At 33.1% G+C, this 23,072-nt stretch overlaps 4 protein-coding genes across 4 annotated transcripts in view; 3 read left to right on the top strand and 1 right to left on the bottom strand.

Annotated features, from left to right (window-relative positions):
- The window catches only part of LOC134252711 (uncharacterized), a 58,954-nt gene extending 47,090 nt beyond the window's left edge, over window positions 1-11,864 (top strand). Inside the window, exon 5 of the mRNA XM_062735219.1 lies at window positions 11,395-11,864. Coding sequence (XP_062591203.1) covers window positions 11,395-11,864 — 470 coding nt within the window. The remainder of the gene's footprint in view (window positions 1-11,394) is intronic.
- A 3,011-nt stretch (window positions 11,865-14,875) lies between these two features.
- Window positions 14,876-16,084, top strand: LOC134252714 (THAP domain-containing protein 1-like; the record flags this gene model as incomplete). The annotated part of the gene is made up of 2 exons (XM_062735223.1): window positions 14,876-15,289; window positions 15,956-16,084. Coding segments are annotated over exons 1-2 (543 nt in total), but the record flags the coding sequence as incomplete, so codon positions are not given.
- LOC134252712 (uncharacterized) lies at window positions 16,073-21,476 on the top strand. The gene is made up of 7 exons (XM_062735220.1): window positions 16,073-16,111; window positions 16,399-17,130; window positions 17,303-17,489; window positions 17,839-18,081; window positions 18,457-18,628; window positions 19,691-19,839; window positions 20,265-21,476. Exons 1-7 carry the CDS (start codon window positions 16,085-16,087, stop codon window positions 20,441-20,443), a joined length of 1,689 nt encoding a protein of 562 aa, XP_062591204.1. The 5' UTR covers window positions 16,073-16,084; the 3' UTR covers window positions 20,444-21,476.
- On the bottom strand, window positions 20,472-22,850 carry LOC134252713 (P2X purinoceptor 7-like). The gene is made up of 3 exons (XM_062735221.1): window positions 22,630-22,850; window positions 22,059-22,280; window positions 20,472-20,625 (listed from the first exon to the last, which is right to left on the bottom strand). The coding sequence occupies exons 1-3, from the start codon at window positions 22,848-22,850 to the stop codon at window positions 20,472-20,474; spliced, it is 597 nt and encodes a 198-aa protein (XP_062591205.1).
- Window positions 22,851-23,072: the final 222 nt, after the last annotated feature.

The following is a 23,072-nucleotide window of genomic DNA, read 5'->3' as shown; positions in this document are numbered from 1 at the left end:
CAAGATGTGTTTGTGAAACACTATGCGTCCGGCAGAAACAAAGTTCAAAAAATCTATTTTTAGCATATTGGTCACAGTCAAGGTCACAAGGTCACTGACCGTGGTGTCATTTGAAAAAACTTAATCAGTGGAGTATGCATCCCAAATATGAAGTCCCTATCTACTATGGTTTAAAAGTTATGGCCAAAAGTGTAAAAAGCTATTTTTAGCATATAGGTCACAGTCAAGGTCATTGACCATGGTGTCATTTGAAAGAATTTAATCAGTGGAGTATGCATCCTAAATATGAAGTTCCTATCTCCTATGGTTAAAAAGTTATGGCAAAAAGTGTAAAAAGCTATTTTTAGCATATAGGTCACAGTCAGGGTCACAAGATCATTGACCTTGTTGTCAACTGAAAGGGCTTTATTAGAGGAGTATGCATACCAGATATCAAATCCCTATCTCCTATGGTTAAAAAGTTATGACAAACAGTGGAAAAAACTATTTTTAGCATATAGGTCACAGTCAAGGTCACAAGGTCATTGACCTTGATGTCATTTGAAAGGACTTTAATAGTGGAGTATGCATACCAAATATGAAGTCTCTCTCTCTTAATGTTCAAAAGTTATGGCCAAGGTTAAAGTTGACAACAGACAAACAGATAAACAGACAAACAGACAGGACAAAAACAATATATGCCCGGGATCTATCAATCCGGGCGCATAAAAAATATTGCCACAGTTGGATAGTTTACGTCAGTATATGCATCAGCATATGAACTTTGATAAAATATCTAGAAAGTAATTTCTTTGAGCTCGATGGAAAGACAGATGGAAGGGTGGAGGACGGACATGACAAAAACTAATACATGTATTTTTAATCATGGCATAGCATAAAAAACTTGAATATACATTATATGAGGATGTTTCCATATCAAGATTATACATGCAAATTCAAAGAATTGTGGTCCTTTGCTTTCTGTGTTTAAGTGAATGGGATGCCATAATTTATGGCAGATTGTGTATCAAATATGCATCCCTATCATATGTCACTTTATGAAAATTAGGTCAAAGGGGGGAAATCATCGCATGCTCGAAATATTTTGTTGCAGGTAAAGTACATGTCAAATATGAAAGACCCATCTCTTTTCAATCAAAAGTTATATATATATATATATATAAATATATAATATAATATTTTTGAAAAGTAGGTTAAACTTCTAGGTCAAGATCAGAAAGTCAAAAGTCATGATATATTTAGAAAAGTCTTTTCACATGTAATATACATGTACAATTTAAATGCCATATCTTTTCTCTTTCAAAATGATTAATTTAAAATGTTATTTTTTGGAAAGTAGGTAAAATTTTGAGGTCAAGGTCTCACTTGGGTTAAAAAATCATAGTACATTTAGAAAGTTTTGTGGTAATGTACATGTGAAATATAAAAAAAATATAAAAAAAAAAAAGCCCTATCTCATATTATTCAAAAGTTATGATCAAGGTTAAATTTATTGTGACAGATGCACATACTGTCAAAGATGGCCAGACTGACAGACAAATAAGATTTAATGTTCCCTCTCCCTTTCCCCCAAAACGGGGGACAATAATGCCCTTGCTGTTCTTGAGAAGAAGATTTATGATGGAAAAAATCCCCTGCATATTTCTTAACGCAAATCAATATTGTGTTTTTATGTCATTTAATTGTTTGTTTGTTGTTAAACATCCCTCTCAGGAATTTTTCACTCAAATGGAGACACCCCCACTTGAAAAATAATGAGGACAAGTCGGATTTGAGGTCAACATTCATTTTAGGAGTTTTCAACCATTAAGACGTAAAGAGACAGGAACTCGATCCTTCCCCTCACCCCATCCCAGACCCCTGTTTATATTCATGACATGTATGCAAACTACTGCTTGTTTTACATTTTTTAAAAAATATGTTAATAGCCTATATACAAATATTTTAATGTGGTCCATCTCTTTGAATGATTTTCATTCCTAATTCTAGGAGGATAGGTTGATGAATGAAATGTCAAGCAATCTTATCATTGATGCACTTTTATTTCATTTAATGCAGTCATATTGTGAACATCTCCAGTTAGAATCATTAGGAGAGTGGGGATGACCTCCAGGGGGTTCAAAACCTTTATACCATTAAATTTACATAACATAATAACACAAAAAGCGCAAAATTATGTATGGTCAAATGGGAAAAGTTTCCCACTATTTAGGAGTCACATGATCATTTGCCATTACTGTTTACAGGGACTGGAAGTGTATCTTGAGATTCCCCCCCCCCCCCCCCCGAATTTGCAGGACTATAATATTAAAGACTTTGGATGCCCTCCACCCTAGAAAACAGACACCACCATAACTTCTCCTTTTATTTGCTTCTCAGGAAATTCTGGTCTGGAAGTCCCCCCTCCCTCTCAGAAAAAAATTCTGTATTTTGTAACTGAATGTAACGTCGATAACGGGCGATAACTCTTTAGAATGTGAAATTCGTCTTATTGCAGCATCGGATGACCTTTGATCCTTTAAACTTTAACCTAACAAGTTGCATTTCAGACTATTTTACCCAAATCTATACCAAAACGTGTACTTACCGACTGCCATAGCTCCAACTTCATGAAATATAATCCAATTAAACACAAAATAATTCCAACTGACATACATGCAATGATGTGTACACAACACTAGGCCTAGTACTGCACGTGCAGTGCTATCTAAAAATGATAATGGTAAAACTAGTACTTAAGTTAGGTACGTGACGCAAGCCCAATGTGATGCAGGTCTTCAGATACATTTACAGTATAAGAACAAATTTAAAATTATTATTTACAAAAGATGTTTTATCTTAACTTTGCCATCTAGGCCTATTTCCAAAAACAGGAAAATAGGGTGTGTTTGCGTGTTTGTGTGTTGATGGGGGAAGGGTGGGGGTTGACTAAAATGATTGGGTATACATGGTATATGGCAGCTTTCAAGGTGTTTCTGCCTAATCAAGTATAAAAAAGTTTGTACATTTTGGAAAAAATCATCAAAAACGCTTTAAACTAATTTGAATAATATTTGTTGTTGATCTATATGAGAAAATAGATTTAAAAAGTTCCAATTATGGGCCAAAAATTTAACCCCCTCCCCCTTGTTTCAAACCTAATTTACATCATTAATTGAATTCTGTTGTTTAATTTCAGACTGGTAATGAATTATGAATATGAAATACATGTACCTATAAGATCGAGGCCCATGGGTCACATGTTCACTTGAGAATATTATGCTCAATTTGATGAATACATGGAGGCCCTATTATGTAAATTATTAAATTATATTGACTTTTTCTTTGGTAAAGCCTAATTTTAGAGGAGTGTGCATTTAGAGGCAAACACCTTAGTGCGGGTATTACTGTCTCATGACAGCATCTAGTTTTAATTGTGGAATTCTCATGATATTGCATTCATACAAGTTTATAAAAATTTTATTTTATATTTTGAAAAAAAGTGTTACACATAATACTTATGATGGTTGATTATTCATACAAACACACTATTTAAACACATAATATTTATTCGAATGAATGCTCAGATACGGAACAATTATGTGATTAGAATTTCCATTTTCTCAAATTTTCAGTCACTTTAAATTGTCGTACATGTATATATGGGTGGTCAAACCATATTTCACTGGATGGTTTATCAAACACTCCCATGCACATGAGCAGCCTTGCCCCAGGAATTTCGCCCTGAAGTAACATTTGCAGTCCATTGTCTCCTTTCTTTAACAACCCTGGCAGCCATGTAAGTATGCAATCTACGAAAGCCATGAACAGCATAGGGTTTTTAAGGTATGTCACTAGTCAGCTTTTTAGAAAAGTTGATGCAGATCCTCTTGCTTCAAATCTATTTATAAATTTTCAATTTTTATAACATAGGGTGAACTCACCATGCATCGGACACACTTGTACTTCAACAAGTTCTAGCGATATCGCTACCGACGGAAAATTATCAAAATGGAGCTTAACACTTAGTATGTGATTAAAATATAAATTTGGGACACAATTATATGCCTTTTATTGAGAAAATATCACTAAAAATTGATTTTTTCCAAAAAACTCAAAATTCACCATGGATCGGACATATTTACCATGCATCGGACAGACGGTATTCCGACCGAAAATATATCATACCTTTATCACAGTGCTTTAAAATCCTTGATATGGATCTTTTATATTTTATCTAAGAAATAACCCTCAAATCAAATTCATTTGTCGATATTGTTGCACAAATATGGAAAGATTCAAGATGCCTTACTCTGCCTAAGAAAGGCTTTAAAATGCTTGTAATGCTGTTATTCGCGCCTTTTTCTCATGCCTCTAAATACTCTGGTTTTTAGAAATAAATTGAGTCAGATTCTAGACGTTATATATCGATAACTTGTATTTTGACTGTTAATTTTGAGTTTTTATTTTTTATTTCCGCAAAAAACAACTATCAGTTGGGTTCTGTATGAAAATAGCAGTGATTAACTTTGCATCAGAAAGTGTCCGATGCATGGTTAATTAGTATACTAGTAAAAACCAGCTCTAATAAGAATTAAACACACACTGAGGTGAAATTTCTATATAATTTATGTAAATTAAAATTACCAATCCCTGACAAAATTCACCTTACTCCGACTTGTTCCGTGAAAGTCGAATTTAAAAGAACGAAAAACTCTAAAAATTGCAAACTCATAAATTTCGGGTTATTCCCCTTTGAGGATGTAAAATATTACGTAACTTCAAGGCCATTCTCGGAGTATTTTTATCACAACATGATAAAAACAATCGGTATCACTAAAAAAAAATTATATCTTCATCTTTAAAACAGAAACAAATAAATACACAGAACTCTTAAGTTGAAAGAGAGTTTATTGCCTCAAGTTGTCCGAAGCAAGGTATGTGTCCGATGCATGGTGAACTCACCCATTCAAATTCAACAATGTTAATGTTTTAACAATCAGCGAAAAAACTGCTCAAAAAGCTACAAAGAAGCAAGATTTATGAGGGACTATTTCTTGTGGAGGAAGGATATTTAGCAGATAATTCTGCAAATCTGCACAATTATTAAATTTAAAATCTTGGAACTTTAGCCTCAGTTACTTTTACCTGGAGAATATTTTCCATTATGAAATTTTTTAGAACAAGTTTTACATCTTCCTTCAACAAACTTTGCAAAATATGAGGATATGTCAAATAAGTCTAGATAAAATTTATACCATTTTTCGCCTGAAAGAAGGATATGGGGATAACGAACAGAATTCAGTCTCAAAATCCATAAAACAATACAAAATAGGAGCAGAGCAAACACAGACTTCGAAAAACATCATAGGTGGGATCAGGTGTCATGGAGGAGTGAGCATCCCCTGCCTACCGATCACACCCGCCGTGTGCTCCTTATCATGATCAGGAAATAACGGAAAAAATCCGTCGTCAAGTCAGTGTATAAATAATGGACCAACAATTGGTATGAAAAAAGTCAGTCAGCATTTGACTCAGTGATAAATTGTATTTGCTTACAATGTCATTGTACCGACCATAGAACTTACGAAATGATGGCTTTAAACAAGACTGCTGATATTCTTGTTTCATCAACTTGCTGGTCAATAATTTACCTCGTTTTAAAAATTGTTCACACGTAGAGCATGCTTTTGCGTATCGAATCAACTGAGATATATAAACGCCGTATGAAGGTGATGAAGGTACCGGGTATAATGCTGCATAAGTAAGGGAAGTGGACGATAGAAAAGTTAAAGTCATCACGTTTATCATATAGCTTGGTTGTTAGATTACCATTAGTGTATTTTTTCAAGTAAAATATCCAAGTATGAAGCAGAAGTGTCGGACTCTGTGGTATCTTTTATCTCAAGCTCACCAGGATATATCGTATCGACGTAGGAATGGAAATTACAATTATTTATTGACAATACGTCGTCGATATATCTTATTGTCGAGTTGAAGGCCACAGCAAGTTTTTTCTTCTTTTCATGCATAAGATTTTTCATAAATCCTGCTTCATATGAATATAAAAATAGTCTGATCATAACGGCGCACAATTTGTTCCAATCGGAATTCCAATTGATTGTTGGAAAACCTGCTCTCCAAAAACCACATAGACATTGTCAATCAGAAACTCAAGCACCTTCTTGATATTAACTTCAGAGTACTTATGTGTGCAATCAGAATCTGTTTTTACAAAATAATTCTGCAAATGATCTTATGACGAGTTAAGTAAATTAACGAGTTCCATTGTTACTGAAAATCACATATTTTGACCAATATTATAAAATTAACATCACTGACACCAACTTTTTCTTTCATTATTTAAAAGTACTCGATACTTGTGATTGATCAGCATTTAAGTAGTATAACGCTTGATTTATTCAACTGTTTTATTGCTTATTTAGTTTTTAAATACCTCAATTATGTTACTTTTTAATGCAAAAAGTTCACAGAATAATTTACGCGCATTCAATTATAAGTATTATTCAAACTATTTTTAGTAAAACAAATTATATTTATTACCATGGTTACATCCGATAAATTATGACTATGGTTAAAATTATTTACCCAAGAGTTAAAGTTTATGTGCAAAAGGGTCAACTTAATTGTACCATAGATCAGTAAGATGCATACTGACCCCTATTTTCTCTGCGATTTTGAGTCACACTATATGAGTCCTTATCCAAAATATACTTCTAAAAAAATCCTTGATTTTACAAATTTCACAAGTGACATACTTTGAAAATGTGTAAAAGTAAACGAGTTTTCGGATTATACAATCCATTCTCTGGGATTGACAATCTGTTATAACAAATTGCCAATTTGTTCTCACGGATTATTTATTCGTTCCTTCAAATTACACAATCCGTTATCTGGGATTGTATAATTCATTTTCTTAGTTTAAACGACTCGTGCCCTTGGAATGTAAACCCTTCCCATAATTCATTAATATTATTTATCTGTACATATTGGATATGGTAATACATAATGAATAGATTATTGTAGTAGTTTACATTCTACCTGTTATTACATATTGGTACAAAATGAGAAAATTACATGAATATTTTCAAATTCATATGCTAGTACTGATATTTGTACAAAAACAAAAAAAATCTCTTTTGTGTTATGTGTATATTAGAATAATTGGAAGTCTTGTATAGACTTGTACAGTAAAAGTAAATATGGGTACTGTGTAATTATAAGATTTCTACAATAAATATGATATATCTATATCAAAGTATGTTGGATTAGTTATGAAAGAGGTCCGAAACAACCGGTTGCTGAAACAAAATAAATAAAACGCACTAACTGATTTAAATGGTTGGATGTATTAAATATTTGTACATATATGTCATGAAATTCGAGAGCACAGATTGCCAAAATCACATGACTGATGTTACAAATCGAGACCCCGAATTAACTGTGAAAACAAATTACTTAATTCGAGATCTCCAATTATAAATTAAGGAAACAAATTGATAATCCATGGGAACAGATTGTATAATTCGAGATCTAAAATAAATACTTATTACTTTTTTTTTTAAAATTGATGTGTCCCTTCATGGCTTTCGAAGCAATCTAATCAAAATAAGATCTTCCATCCGCTCCCCGATTTTTTTATATGTCGTGATAGCATAAATAGAGCTCTGGCTTAGTCAGATCGCCAAATATGCTATTTGTTTTATTTCAGTAATTCAACCATGATGGTTTACTACAAGGTTGTTGACTTTTCAGTCCTGATACATTGACTAATTAACAATATCATTTAACTACTTGAATCAAATGATTAATAAAATTTTTATTTTAAAAGGAAAATCATCTCATTGTATTTATTGTAGCATTCTTAATTTTATCTATTAATGTAAATTCACATATCTGTTTCAAAATATTTAAATCTTTTATAGAAGCTGATCACTTGTACTTGACAGCAAATGATTATCTATTGGACAAGTCAAAGAATTTCCTCCAGTCTTACAGAGAAATGACAGTTGATGAAAGAATGGTGGACACAAAGTACAAGTTCTCTTCCACATTTTGTAAAAGATTTAGTCAGTCTGATTTGGAATTCATCTTGCAATATTTCTGTATTTGTATATTTGGATATAAACGTCACACTTTAACTTATTGACTAAACAGTTTTTTGTTAAATATTTCCATTGCCATCTATTATTTTAATTTCACTCCAAGATGGCATATCAAGTCTTTATTGTACCCCTTTAGCTCTATTTTACCAGAAAAATCTTGTAATGAAATCATTTAATTTATTTTTTCTTGTTAGATTAAATCCAAGAAAATAAAGGTTATGTTTAATGGCATCAAGAGAATGGATTTTTTTTGTTTAACAACAAAATTACCAACACGATTTGGGATTTTTTAGCCCGCGGGTACATAAAAGTGGTTGACGTGTGACCAGGCGAGCAATTGTTTTCAAAACAAGCAAATTCAGATTTTCAGGTACAACAGGTAGCTGGCCTGTCAATCAAATCAGAAGCTATTGTTCTTTAAATGATTGACTAAATTATTGATCTTGAATCGGGTAGATTTTTGGGCGTTGACGTAAAATTGGGTGTTTAAGCTCTAGAATATGTTCACATGGAGTTTTTAACAATACTCCAGTCGAACTATGGAATCCTTCATTCGGCTATATTCTTTTTCGAATACCGTCTTATTCTGTTTTTTCCCTCTGCAGCTCAGTTGTTATATATATATCGTATCGTTCGTTTGTTCTTGAACACGTTCTAATCTCTCCTCAATGCTGCGTTTTCCTCTGATGTCTTAGTTTCATTCGTTAAAATATATAATGAGCAATTAAAAATAAATTCAATATGATCAAACTAATCGTGAACGCATCTTAGATCCATCAAATACTATAGTATAAGTAACATGGCACCTTATCTAAAAACCAAATTGGAGTATTTGTCCATTTTAGACAATTCTAACTACTAATCTTTAAAAATATCATATCGTTCTCTAGGAGAGAGGAGTAACTGTTTTTAATGATATAATACTCCAAATAATGTAAAAAATATGAGTCAGATTAAGGGAAAAGAAACAAACAAGAAACTTGAATGTTTGAGTCAATACAAAAAGTTGTTCCATAGCTTGAGATTGTTGAATGAACTTGTAAATTATAGTGGGTAAATGAAAATGGAAACAAAAAAATTAATCATCTTTTTAAAATTAATATACATTCTTCAGTGAACAAGGGAGACCACAGTTGGGGAATAAAAGGCGTTAACTGAATTTCATATCTTCAAGCATAACTGTACCATTTAATCTGCAATATAATAGTGAAGAAGACATGTATTGTTGCTGGCAAGTGAATAGATCTACGATATGATTTATATCTTTTATGAGTTTTAACTAAACCTTTTTGTTGATTTCTCAATATCCTATTTTTCTTGCTTTGGTGAAATGTACCTTCATTTCTTAATTTCTTTTGTTTTATTTTATACCTCGGTGGATCATTTTAAGGGGGCCGACTGAGGTTTTATTGTGTGAAAACTACAATAGGGAGCGTCTCAAAATACAGGTACATTTACTAGTATATCAGGATTATATAGGTAAATGCCAATTTCCACACTTTAAAGCAAATTTTACAAATACTTCAATAGACTTTTTGTTCAAGCTATAATATTTGATGAGTTATCCTATATCATACAATATTTGTAAGAAACACAAATTTCTACCGTCATGTTACCAGAGGAGGCATCTCAAAATGCCAAATATTAACAAATATTCCTGTATTTATAGATTGCTACAAAATATGGCGGGCACAAAGGATTTATATGGAAACATAATAAAAATAACGGAGATATTCTTAAACCTCTATGTTTTAAATTTCAAGAGCTTGTGTTTATTACTTTCTCTTTAATAACATTCTTATTACCCCATTTCTTTAAGAGCTTCACTTTATCATAACGTCGAAAAACACACTGTAACGACGTCAATGTACATGTACCTATCAAATGAAAAATCGGTTAAAAATCAGTTTTATAAAATTGTAATTACATTTTTTGCCTATAAATTCTTAATTTTGCTTAATTTTAATAATAAAGCGAAAAAAATTGCTTTAAAAAAGTAATAAATACGTTTTATTTTACTATGATGCGCGAAATATTGTGCAATGGAAACTAAAGTCGGCCCCCTTAATTTACACATAGCCGGTTAAGCTCATGGGCCTGTTGTAAAGAATATATACTGTTACATTTCATATAAGACCAGAAAAACGGTCATTTGATACCAAATTTTTATAAAAACAATTTTGGTACAGAGAAAATCTCCTTAAATTCGAAATTTTCTTCTGTTTTAGTTGGCATACCACTGCAGGTGATAATGAGGGGGGACAACTCAGTAAAAGTCTTCATAGAAAATTTAAAGAAAGGGGAAACGACGATGTACCACGCCACTGGAATGATTATTGGTTGTGCTGGTAGTGGAAAAACAACATTGCTAGAGAGACTAAAGGGAAATAGTGTTAAAAAAATTCAAAAAGATACGAAATCAACCAGAGGAATTGATGTTCAATGTGATATTTTTGATGTTTCAGATTCAATTAAAGGTAATATTAGATTTACTGGGTAATTGTAACACATAAAAAAACAAACAAACAATGACCAAAAAATTCATCTGTCCCTACAATAAGAAAAAAAAAGAAAAGTTCCTGTCAAATTTTTCTAACGTAAATTGATTACCCCGTTACTTTGATTTTCTATTCTTTGGACATGTTTTTTTTTAAATAGCTGAACAATATTTACTCCAAAAATTTATTTTGTTCAGCTGTTCTCGGCTGAAAGCTCATTTAATTTTTGATCATCCATTGACAGGTGATTATGTATCTTTCTGTCTATCTTTAGCTATCTGTCTGTCAGTCCGTCTGTCATTTTCTTCAAATTTTAAAAATTCTTCTAGAGAATACTTTGCTAATTAAAACCAAAATTGACATGAGTATCTGGAGGTAAAAAACATTTTTATCTGTCAAATGAATGGCCAGTCTTGTCTAAGGGCAGATAATCAAGTGTAAACAATAATAGGGTGATTGGAGTCTTAAAAAAATCATCATAATCCCAAGAACTACTAGGTCAGAAGCAATTAAATTTTGATAACTTCTTGAGATAGTTTAGATTTTAAATAGTACAAATAATACCCTCGAAGGTAGGTTTGGACTACAAAAGAGGATCAAGGTCGAACATCGGAATTTATAGGAAAAACTCTTGAAAAAGTGAGCTGTTTCATTTTATGCTCACCTGAGCTAACAATTCATGTGAGCTTTTCATGTAGAATTTGATTCATGTTGCAAAAAAATGTTTGGATTCAAAATCTAAAACTTCATTTTTTCTTTAAAATTTTCACAAATCTTTGATTTCTTTGCAGTGAAGCTGTCAAATCGAAAACAACGCTTCAAGGTTAAAATTGATGAAATAACACGGCACCGTAAAGTTCCAGAAACTCCTTTAAATGCTGACAGGAAAACTCTAGATATTAATGAGCAAAAGGATAAAAAAATCAGTGGAACCGAACAATTCAACAGAAATGAAGCAACTGTATTTACTAAAACGGAAGAATATGAAAATGTTGTTAAAGGTTTAGAAAGTTTGGGAATTTTACCAGTTTTAAAACATGTCTCACCTGACATTGAAAAAAAAATCACTATGGTAGACTTTGCGGGACAGTGTTCATATTATGCCTCACACCAGATTTTTCTGAGTCCGCGGGCATTCTTCATTCTGGTTCTGAATATGGAGAAGAAGTTCGATGATAAGGTTGGAGAAGAAGTGTGTTGTCAGGAAGGCTCCATTTACAAAGGATGGACTCACAGAGGTTTGCGACTACTGTATACATAATAAGACACACACACACACACACACACTAGTCGTATGAAATTAAATTCAGAGTTCAGTTTAACTTCATTCATTCAATCTGTATTAGATGAGAAAATAAATTATTATATGTATTTAAGAAATGGAGAAAAAATTAAGAAAGGAAAATTTAATGGTAGAATCCAATTCATAAATGGAGCCTTCCGATCGTCTTAAATTTAAGAAATGATGCTTCACACATGTAAGTGAACCTTGGATTGAAACCTGGAACATAATTTTTTAGCAAACACATTTAGAAAAATATATGTTTAGCGAAAACATTGAGAAAAATACAGGTTCAATGTGTTATAAAGATATAAGAGCCTTTTCCCAGATACAGACATATAAAGATATTAAAATTGACCTGATTCGCTAAAAAAAAACGATAATTAAAAGTTCTTGATCTCCTCTTTAATATGTATTGAAAGATTTATTGTTTAATTGTACATGTATGTTGTTTTACATGGGACATTCGAGAATTTTTCACTCATATGGAGACGTCATCATATACCGGTGAAGGGCTTTAAATTAAAGTGACCTTTATTCGGCACTCAGGGCCTTTGAGCAGTGAGGGATCTTCATCGTGCCAACGTCTGCCGAGAAACGGGCCTCGGTTTTTAAGGTCTCATCCGAAGGGCCCGCAACTTTCACTTCAAAGTTCTGAGCGCATCGCGAAGGAACAGTTACAACCCATTTTTTTTTTTATCTATTTAGGTCAGTCGCAGCAGAGATGCAAAATCACGACCTTCCGATCATGGAGCGAGCTCTCTACCTACTGAGCTACTGTGAATATTGAAATACTGTATATATTGAAAGAAAAAGAAGTTAAGCATAACATAATATACAAAATTCTTTTACCGCAAGACCAAAAATTTTGAAAATTGGTCAGATGAGAATCTTGGTTACTATGCACCAAAATCAGTGTTCAGAATTATTCAATCGTGAATTGTATGACGTAACGTAGAGAGAGTACCAAAAACCAAAAAAAAAAAAAAAAAAAACAAACAAAAAAAACCCACTAAACTTGATGAAGACAATTTGAAGACAATGAAGACAATACTGTTTCTCAGTATCTATAGGCGACATGCATTGCTTGTAATTTTATAAAAGTTGGCAAAAGTTCTATTAGTTCTTGCTTTTACGTTGTGTAAGTGAAGACAAAGGCAACAACGGGTTGCTGTGCAGGCGATGGAAAACTTGTTCCCAATAAAATATTCTAAACCTTCGTCCGAGAGGGCCTTAATGTTTTCCAATCAACCGTGACGATGAACGCGTAACACGTCTTTATCAGGTTATTCATCTTTCACCAGTTTAATCTCCACTCTTTACTATTACAAAATTACTATTAATATAGTAGATTATCATAATCATTACATTTACTATTAAACTGAAAGATATCGAGATAAACTCCTGTAACGAATAAAGTCAAGTTCGTTTTATGGTTCTTTATTTTAAAATAAATTATCAAAATGGCAATGAGCTACAAACAAACAAAAATATATACAAACATTACCAATAGAACACACAAACAAAAATAAAAGAATTAATCCGTATATGAATTTTAATTCAACTTAACACATACCACCAAATATGGAGATGCCACACCAAGTCACCCACGCGTACTTTTACTGCGCGTGTGATCTCTATATTTAAATAAACAGAATACCAGTATTTATAATATTAACGATAAAAGGATATAATATTTAGTATAATTCAAGTTAAATAAATCACAAGATTAACAACATTCTTACCGTAACATGCATTACTCTCAATCTCTATCCCGATCACGTTCAGTTCATTACAGGGGCGTCAGTATAGTGAGTATTAATAAATAACTTGAAGAACCAGTTTAAATCTGAGAGATCTACTAAACAAAATAATAATATTATAAATTCAAATCACTGCACTGAAAATTAATAGAAAATAGAAAACAATTAGATTAATGTTCAAATTTAATTTTGTAAAGGTTTTGATAATATACACTGTAATCTTTAAATAAAATTGAATAGCTGGCGCAAGGACAGAAACTCTATAAATAGACTATTGGTTAATAAAATATGGTGCGCGTTTCGCATTCTTTCAATATGCGCAAAATCAGCCATTACACTCGAGGTACAGGTTGTACCTAAAACTGGTAATCACCTACGGTTAGATGTTCAATTGTCTTTTACGTGTTTACTTAATTGTTTAACTGTGACTATATACTGACAAATATATCTAAATGCTTCTTATAATTTTATAAAATTAATGATTCCAATTTAACTGTTGACTCGTAAAATTCAAATGTTATTTAATTTTCTATTTAGATTTAGAAAAAAAAATTGAGTGATAAAAAAAAAATGATCTGATACTCGAATCAAAATTTAATTAAATGTCGCTTAAGTTTGTCTTGTCTTTTTCTTTCTTAAATCTCTAAATAGTGATAAACATTCAATTGTTTTTACAGCTTTTATATAGATTTCAATATTCTTATGTCAATCTAACGCATTGTATACTGCTTAAAATTTTAACAGGTGCTTTGGGACAAGACCACCAGCCTCCCCCCTTTCCCCCTTCCCATCACCCCCATCCCTTCGATATAAACTACTGCATGGGCATTTTCGACTTTTTTCTCATATACAATGTGTATTATCTTTCAATGACAAATTTGTAATAAAATTTATCCGAATATTTTATTTGATTTTTGTGTCTATTATAAGAATTAAGTATAGGTGAGCGCATATTTAAAGGTCAAGTAGAAAGATATATGAAAATCTAAGTTTTTCTGGTTTAAACACTTCGCAAATATTACCAAAATAAAATGCTGGATTATAATTTGCTTTATTAACAGCAATAAACCATTTAAACTGGTATTAAATATACACCTGCACCGTAACCAATCTCTTTACAAACAAGTTATCTCCCTTCGAGAAAATGACGTCATTCGAGACACTCGCCCAAAGGACGCTGAAGAGGGTAATGAGCGAGAGATAAGTTCTTGTAAATTTTGTGAAAATATGGTGCAGTGTGCCGCACTTAACTGCACAATAAAATCTGGCCAGGGAATTAGCCTGTATTTGTTTCCGAAAGATCCCAAATTTAGAAAAATTTGGACTCTCAAATTGAGAAGAGACGGTTTTCATCCTACTCAATACAGTAAACTTTGTGAACGACATTTTGACAAAGATCAATTCTCGATAAATCCTGACATTGCAAACAACGTAAAGTTTCAGTTAAAAAACAAGATCTTGAAATCAGGAGCTGTGCCATCTCTATTCGATTACACGGATCCCAAAGAAAAAAGGCTATCGGTTAAAAGATCAGCTAGCCCCACGTCTCAGCAACATGACATTGACAGGCCAGACGTTAGCATGGTTGGTCGTTCCAAGTCAGATGCCCTTGCGAAAATCACCAAAAGAAGACGCTATAACGTAAGAAAATAATTTTGAAAACCACTATTTAAAACATTTTAATATTTTGCAATATAGAAATCTGGTTATAATATTGATAAAACAAGTAGAGGAAATTCGACCAACATATGCACATCTTCAAAACGTAAACATGGTAACAATGTTAATAGTTTAAGTTAATATTCGGAACTGATTAACAAAATGTTAACGGACGGTGGTCAATAATAATTATTTTTGTTTAGGCATATGCATTCCTAGTCATTTATTTTGATCACGAATGTATTTTTATCACAAGAGTGGCGAATCATATCACGAATATCTATGTGTATATAAACAAGGTAACGTGTATTTTAACACATATGTTATAACATGTACATGTATAATGCACTGGCGCATTTAGAGGGGCGGCAGATTTAAATGGAGGTTCAGCCCCCCCCCCCCCCCCCCATGTGCAAAATATATCAAATTTTATTTTGGTGTGACAATATGCCCCTTAAAGTATCAAGTTAATCTGGGTCCTTAGGACATTTATCATTTTAACGATAGAACATTCTATCTACCCTAACCCCAGACTAGTACCCCTTTTTTTCAAGATTCCTGGATCGGTCACTGTATAATGCACCAATGTATATTTTTGGATTATTTAATTGCTTGCGCTAAATATAGATGAGTATTGATGCATTGCAGATTTTAGATGCCAGTGATATTGACAATGATGAATTACCACAACCACAAGATGATCAAAGATCAGGTGACACAGTCTGTCCAGCAAATTTTAAAGAAACAAATGTTCAACAAGTTCAGTGCTATTCCACAATGTCCCAGACAACATATGATGTAGTTGTAAGTTTACTTAAATGTTTATGGCTGCTCCTTTTAAAAAGGGGAGGTCTGGTTCAAAAGGGGTAAAAAATTATGATTTGAGTTTTTGATATTTCTTATGATGTGCATGTTATATACATATACCACATTTACTTAATTTTTCATTATAATCATACCAATATCTTCATATCAATATAACCAGTAAACCTATTAATGAGAATAACATGACATGATTGATATACTGTACAAGATCAAATGTTTGTTGCACTTCCCCATTCCATTAATTTGATTCTTTGGGTTTATTTTAGAAGCGACGCCATGTAAAACTACAAACAGAAATAAACATTTTATCTCCTCCTGATGTGGAAAAGGTTTCTACAGGAACTCAGACTGAAGAGAGAATATCTGAATATCTTGACAACAGCTTCCTGACATCCACAGATGAAGGGGATGACAATGACACAGACTCAGACTGGGTTCCGGAAAGTGAGAATGAGGAGCACGATTCTGAACAAGACATTAACCCTGCTAAGGAAAGAAAGTTTATAGTTTTTGAATCCTGCTTAGATCAATTATTTACATCTTGCTACAATTGTGGATGCCAATGTACATTAAGAAAGACTATCATAGGCTCATACATTAGCATTAAGAGTTTATGTGAAAACTGCAGTGCTCAGAAAAAATGGGAAAGTCAGCCTACATCTAGTGCTATGCCCCTTGGTAATTTAATCATTGCAGGAGCTGTGTTATTTTCTGGGGGCAGTGCTCACAAATTCTTAACATTGTGTAGACATGCTTCAGTTCAGATGTTCAGCATTGGAACATACATGAAAATTCAGTCATTGTATTTAGTCCCAACTATAGAAGATGTTTGGCAAAGAGAGCAGTTACATCTCTTTACAGCAGCACAGGAGTCTGGAGAACCTTTGAGGCTGGGTGGAGATGGACGGTGTTGCTCACCTGGCCACACAGCCAAATATCTTTCATACACTTTGATGGATCTGAAGACAAACAAAATCCTGGATACACAGCTTGTGCAGGTAATTACAAACTATCAAAACAATGAAAAAATGCTTAATTTGAAATTATCATTTTGACATTATGTTTTAAATAGATATTTCTTAATTTTCTTGAAGTAAAATTGAACTATGAGACAGAATTTAATTTTTTTTGTTGTTGCTTTTAATGAACCATGCTTATTTTTAATCATAGAAAAATGAAGTTAGAAACTCGTATGCCATGGAGCTGGAGGGTTTACAAAGAGGGCTTGCCAGAATTGCAGATGAGGATCTACAGATTTCACATTTGGTTACTGACCGCCATTCTCAGATAAAAAAGTACATGCGTGAAACCCATCCAGAAATAATACATTGGTTTGATTGCTGGCACATTGCTAAAGGTAACTTTCCTTTATAATTATGTATACTCTATACATCTGATCATATGTTAAAAAATTATTTTACAAGTATCTTTGAGTTTCAAAACATACATAAACATGTACCTTGATATAAACATGTATAAAGTAAAAATTCATTTGTAAGCTAACTTGGGCCCTGCCTCAAGATATAAAGTGTACATATAATGACAAAACTGTCTGATTTTGATAGTGTATAAAAACTTGTTAAATAATCTGTGTTCAATGTCATGAATAATAATGAATTATATTTCATTGAAAATATTCAAAATATGATAAAATAGTATATTTATGTATTGAAATTAGTGAAAAAATCAATTAATTCTTGTCTCAGGAATTTACAAGAAGTTAGAAGCTGTGAGCAAGAAGAAAAACTGTGAAATTGTTGGAGATTGGGCAAGGTCCATCAGCAATCACACTTACTGGTGTGCAATGAGTAGTGGCGGAGATGGTGAGTTGGTGTACCAGAAGTGGTGTTCTATTTTGAATCACGTGTGTAATGTTCATGAGGGGCATGGTGCAGAGTTTCCCAGGTGTGAACATGGAGATCTTGAAGACCGTCTTTGGATTCGTAGAGGTACACACACATATAAATCTATACATATAGAGAGAGAGAGAGAGAGAGAGAGAGAGAGAGAGAGCGAGAGAGAGAGAGAGAGAGAGTTATTATAAGTTATTATATATATTTTAATATCTAAATATATATATAGTAATTCCTTGTATCCGTTTAAGTTTTTAATACATTTTTAAGTCAAGGGGAATGAATATGATGAAAATCACTTCGCAGTAAGTGTCAATTCATTATAAACAAGTTTGTTATATGTGTGGTTTACTGCTTAATTAAATACTAGCTTTTCCTGTAAAAGACTGTTGCCCCCCACCCTTATTTTAATATTTCCAGCATTAGAACTCCAAAAATACATCCTTTATGACAAGATATCAATGTTTTTAGGTTCCAAAGCTTACGATGAGTTGGAAAAGGTTGTCAAAGGCCGGCTTCTTTTGACAGATATCAGAAAAATGTCTCCTGCAGAACAGACTTCTGGGCTTGAGGCTTTCCACAAGGTGCTCTGTCATTTTGCCCCTAAGTTTGTGCACTTCTTCCATGCACAAATGGAAGCACGGTACGTAATTAACTCTAAGGAACTTTGAAAATTGAAAGCTTTATTTTGAGGTGTATTGCATGAATTACTTAAGCCTTTAATTTACACTAAGGTTTTTTAGCTCACCTGAGCTGAAATTCAAGTGACCTTTTCTGATCACATTTTGTCTATACATGTAGCCCGTCTGTCCAGCTGTCCATCCGTCTGTAAACTTTTCACATTTTTGACTTCTCCAGAACAATTTTTCGACCAAACTTGCCACAAAGGGGAATCAAGTTTGCTCAAATGAAAGGCCACACCCCTTTTCAAGGGGAGATAATTAAGAAAAAGTGAAAATTTGGTGGCATGTTTCAAAATTCTCTTTTTCAAGAACCACTGAACCAAGAGTTGAAACATATACATGTATGTGAAACTTTCCTTACGTTGTGTAGACTAAGTTTGTTAAAATGATGAACTCTAGGGGTAAGTTTTACATAGTACTGGTAATCACTAATGTATAGGAATAAATCTTTAAAAATCTTCTCAAGAACAGCAAAACTATGATTGGTAATGTTGATATGGAATCATCCTCAGGTAGTGAAGATTAAGAATATATTGACAGACTGAATAGCTACAGTGCCACCAATTGAAAAAATGTGTATTAAAAGTGCACAGAAAAGTGTGCACAGTTCTGTATTAATTCTTTCAAATTCTTACCTCAATTGCAAAAAAGCTAGATTTCAAAAAAATTCTTACTCCTCAGTTCTGCAGCTAGATTCAAATTTGTTCAAATCAAAACCCCCACAATGAGGGGCCACAATGGAGGATCAAATTTTTACAAAGGAATATATAGGAAAACATGTTTAAAAATCTTATATTCAAGAACATCAAAGCCATTTGTTATATTAATGTGGAAGCATCTTTAGGAAGTCTAAAATTTAAGTCCCCCCTCCCCCATTGAACATGTATTTTTTCAATACTAAACTGATTTGTGCTTTTCAGAGCAAATGTGCTCAAGTGAGTGCTGTGGCCCATGGGCCTCTTTTTTTATATGAAAAGTTTCATAAAATTATTTTCATAATCACTTTTTATAACTTTTTATAGGTTATATTTAGCCACATTGCATTTTAATGAAAATTCAACCAGGGAGCAGGCAAAAAATCAAGATGGTGATATGATATACAGTGTTTCATACCCAAAGGGAAGGAAGGGTGAAGGAGTTGCCAAAGAAGTAAAAATTCAACAAACTTTTAGTAAGTGCATGAATATAGTTATATACCTCTTCATTTAAATTCTCAAGCCAAAAAGTGTTATCCTTGTAAGATACCAGTATTGTATGTTGGCCTTCTACAAATAAGTTTTTAATATAGACTGATACTAGAGGTATTTGAAAGGAAGGTGATTGCCAAAATTTTAAGCTTCGGTAAACTATCAATAATAAATCATTTTTGAGTGCATCGGAATGTACGGAATAGGTAATGCAGTTTTAATATCAATTACTAAAACTCCTTGGTTTGCAAGGAGTATCAAATACCTGTACAGGGTATAATAGGGTTTCTCGGATGGAGATAAGATTTAATTTTTCACATGGAAAAATAGGATTCCTTTTTTATATCTGGTCTTGTAGAAATAATAAATCCTGCATAATGTCCAGTTGCTTGCTTGTTTCAATTGACAGATTATGTGAATGAACTGTTTGAAGACCTCATCTTCAGGAGAGAAGTCCACAATTCTTATGGAGAGGCGAGAGCAGCCAAAGCAATAAATGAGAAAGAAAGACCGAGACCAATTGCTCAGATGGAAGGAAGGGCTAGAAAAGAAGACATTGTGGCTACTCATAGATCCAGATTTTATTGAATAAATATAATATTTCCAAATTCTATCATTATTCTGGATATTTAAAACCACAATAGGTTTGGGAAGGAAAAGTCTGTCTGATTTTGCTGACAACACAAGATGGTAGAATACGTCTATTCTTCTTCCCAAGAATATGATAAACCCACCGAACAAATCTTCTGTAGGCAAGATGTCTGTAAAGTCTGAAATATTGCAGAGGATATGCTCAACATAATCCTATATGTGCACTTATTTAGGCCTAAATTAAAATGTTTGTTTGCCCTTAGCTGACCGAACTATCGAAATTAGCCCGACTCAAAATATTTTATTGCTTTTTTCATATACAATTTTTTTTTACCCTGGTAGTTGAATCATTTCAACCCAGTTTAAAAATGTTCTTTGAGGTCATTTAGATGCTTAATTTAGTAGTGACTAGTTTTACTTATAAATATAATGGACTACCTTTTTTGTTTATTCAGTGCTTGCAGCCCTTACCTCCTTAGATATTGGTGAGAATATAGAATGTGAAATCGACACATTCTGAAGATTCAATTTTGTTCAAAGAGGGACACTGGTGTTAGGTTGGGGTTAAAACTGGGGATTAAATTTTACATGACGTTTGGACCCACGTTCTTTCAAAGGAATTTAGATGGAATTTTTTTCAAAACAACCTTTTGAAGAGCAGCAAGAGGAAAATGACGCAGTCGAGCATTGTGACCCTCATGCTTCTTGTTATAATTTTAAGAAGAGAAAATTAAATATTTCTCCTACCTACCTGCCCATTGTTAAAAAAATCTGGGTTGGTAAAGGGCAAACAAACATTTTTTTTTAAATATTCGACTAATCATTTATTACATGTACTTTGGACTGAAAGTTTTGACAGTAAAAAGGGGGAGAGGTGGCCATATCACTCGGAAGAAAAGGAAAATGATACCTGAACAGGAAAGACAAAATTGTGAGGAAAAGTGGACTTTCCATGAGACTGAGTTGATCTTTTTTTTTAATTGTCATTATTTTGTGAATTGTAAAGTAAAATTAAATCCTTGTTTTGATATTTCAACAGGTTTGTCCCTATTTATTGAAATACCTAGCAGGGAACATTTAGGACAATTACACGCTTAGTTTCGACTTTCAGTAAGCCTGGCATTCTCGACGTTACCTAATTAACTTCTGAAATTTACACAGCTTCCCTTCACTGTTGAAATGTACATATGATAGAAATGCGGCCGAATGTCAACTGGTGTAGTAAATAGCCAATTAAAAGTTCTCTAATGGCACAGAGGTGGGGTATAAGTCGTCTCATCGTTGTCAACAACAATTTTAAGTTCCTGATGTTATTAATTTCTTTACCGATGAGAATCTACTAGTATTCGCTATTACGTAGCGCCGGGAATGCCACGCCCTACTGAAAGTCCAAACTAAGGGGAAAATCATCCTAAAAATAATTTAATAGAAGGTGTAGATTCTTCCGCTTACAGCTAGGGGCTTAACTGGATTACAGAGTAACTGAGGATTACATCATTATATGCAGGAAAATTCTCCGGCCCCTGGGTCTTAGGGAAACCCTGTAATCAACAATGCTGAAATTCCCTTCGGAAGGAACACCTCCCTCCCTTGTCCTGTCTATGAATCTTACTCATGAATGGGTTCTCTTTCATTTTGTCTGCCATTATCCTGTATGTATTCATAGTAAGAAGTCTCCAACACATAATGATTTAAACAATTTACGATGAAACCTTCATGCTCAGTAATACATTGGAGAGATTTCTCATCGACCTTTCCATTTACTATGTTGGTGTTTCGGCAGCATTTGTTTTCCCTGCTAGTAGGCATTTCCACACAGTTTCCACAATTACACCTGAAGTGAGGGCATAATAAATCTCGCATTTGGGTTCTGGTTAAAAAATTGTTAAACACTGTATCATAGAACGTTCAGGCAAACAAATCTGACAAGCAAATAAATAAATAAATAAGGAGACATAACTTTAAAATTCCTGTATTGATTGATTGATTTTATGTTATTTAACACCCCTCTCTAAAATTTTCACTCATAAGTCATAAGGAGACGCCACCACTGATATCAGTTTTACCTTAAGATGTTTCCTAATATGTACGCCCGGGAGCCTGATGCATGTCATTTTATTTTTGTGGCTAAACGTAATATACATGTAAAAACACAATAAATTAATTAGGCCTAACCTACATACCAACTCTCGACAGGTTCCCTAGTGACGTCTTCAGAGCTTGTCGGCGATTCCCTTCCCGATTCCGAGTGCGATTCATGATGATCACTTTCTGACAAACTATTACATGTATTAGTAGAACGATCTTTACCCAAAGGTTCAAACATGTATGGCTGTATATGCAGTGTCAAATCAACTTCGGGTATTTCACCGTCACTGTCATTATCTTCCATAAAATGAGCCATGTCGTAGTCGGAGCGTTATGATATATGGTGAGTCGATCTTTGTTTTGATATTGATGTCTCGAATGACGTCATGAACAGGGGAGGTAACATCGTCGGGGATAATAGAAATTGTCAGTTTTCAAACAGGTAAATCAAGCATGTAGGTGTCATTAAAAAATTGGAAACTTTAAAATCTTCATTTAATATATGGCATTGACAATATATCAACCTTTAGAGCGTTTT

The sequence above is a fragment of the Saccostrea cucullata genome, unplaced genomic scaffold, assembly GCF_032062105.1.
Source record: "Saccostrea cucullata isolate Sc308-1 unplaced genomic scaffold, CSIRO_AGI_Scuc_v1 ctg2058, whole genome shotgun sequence".
Lineage (NCBI taxonomy): Eukaryota > Metazoa > Mollusca > Bivalvia > Ostreida > Ostreidae > Saccostrea > Saccostrea cuccullata.
This window is presented reverse-complemented; position numbering and strand designations above follow the sequence as displayed.

What these genes read in the sequence shown, in the direction of transcription:
- LOC134252712 (XM_062735220.1), top strand. Translation starts at nt 16,085, where the DNA reads ATGTCCCAGACAACATATGATGTAGTT. An exon ending in CCGTCTTTGGATTCGTAGAG is followed by an intron (nt 18,082 to 18,456) that starts GTACACACACAT and finishes CAATGTTTTTAG; the next exon opens with GTTCCAAAGCTTACGATGAG. An exon ending in AAAAATTCAACAAACTTTTA is followed by an intron (nt 19,840 to 20,264) that starts GTAAGTGCATGA and finishes TTCAATTGACAG; the next exon opens with ATTATGTGAATGAACTGTTT.
- LOC134252713 (XM_062735221.1), bottom strand. Translation starts at nt 22,850, where the DNA reads ATGGCTCATTTTATGGAAGATAATGACAGTGACGGTGAAATACCCGAA. An exon ending in AGGGAACCTGTCGAGAGTTG is followed by an intron (nt 22,281 to 22,629) that starts GTATGTAGGTTA and finishes CCCTCACTTCAG; the next exon opens with GTGTAATTGTGGAAACTGTG. An exon ending in GAAAGAGAACCCATTCATGA is followed by an intron (nt 20,626 to 22,058) that starts GTAAGATTCATA and finishes GCAATATTTCAG; the next exon opens with ACTTTACAGACATCTTGCCT.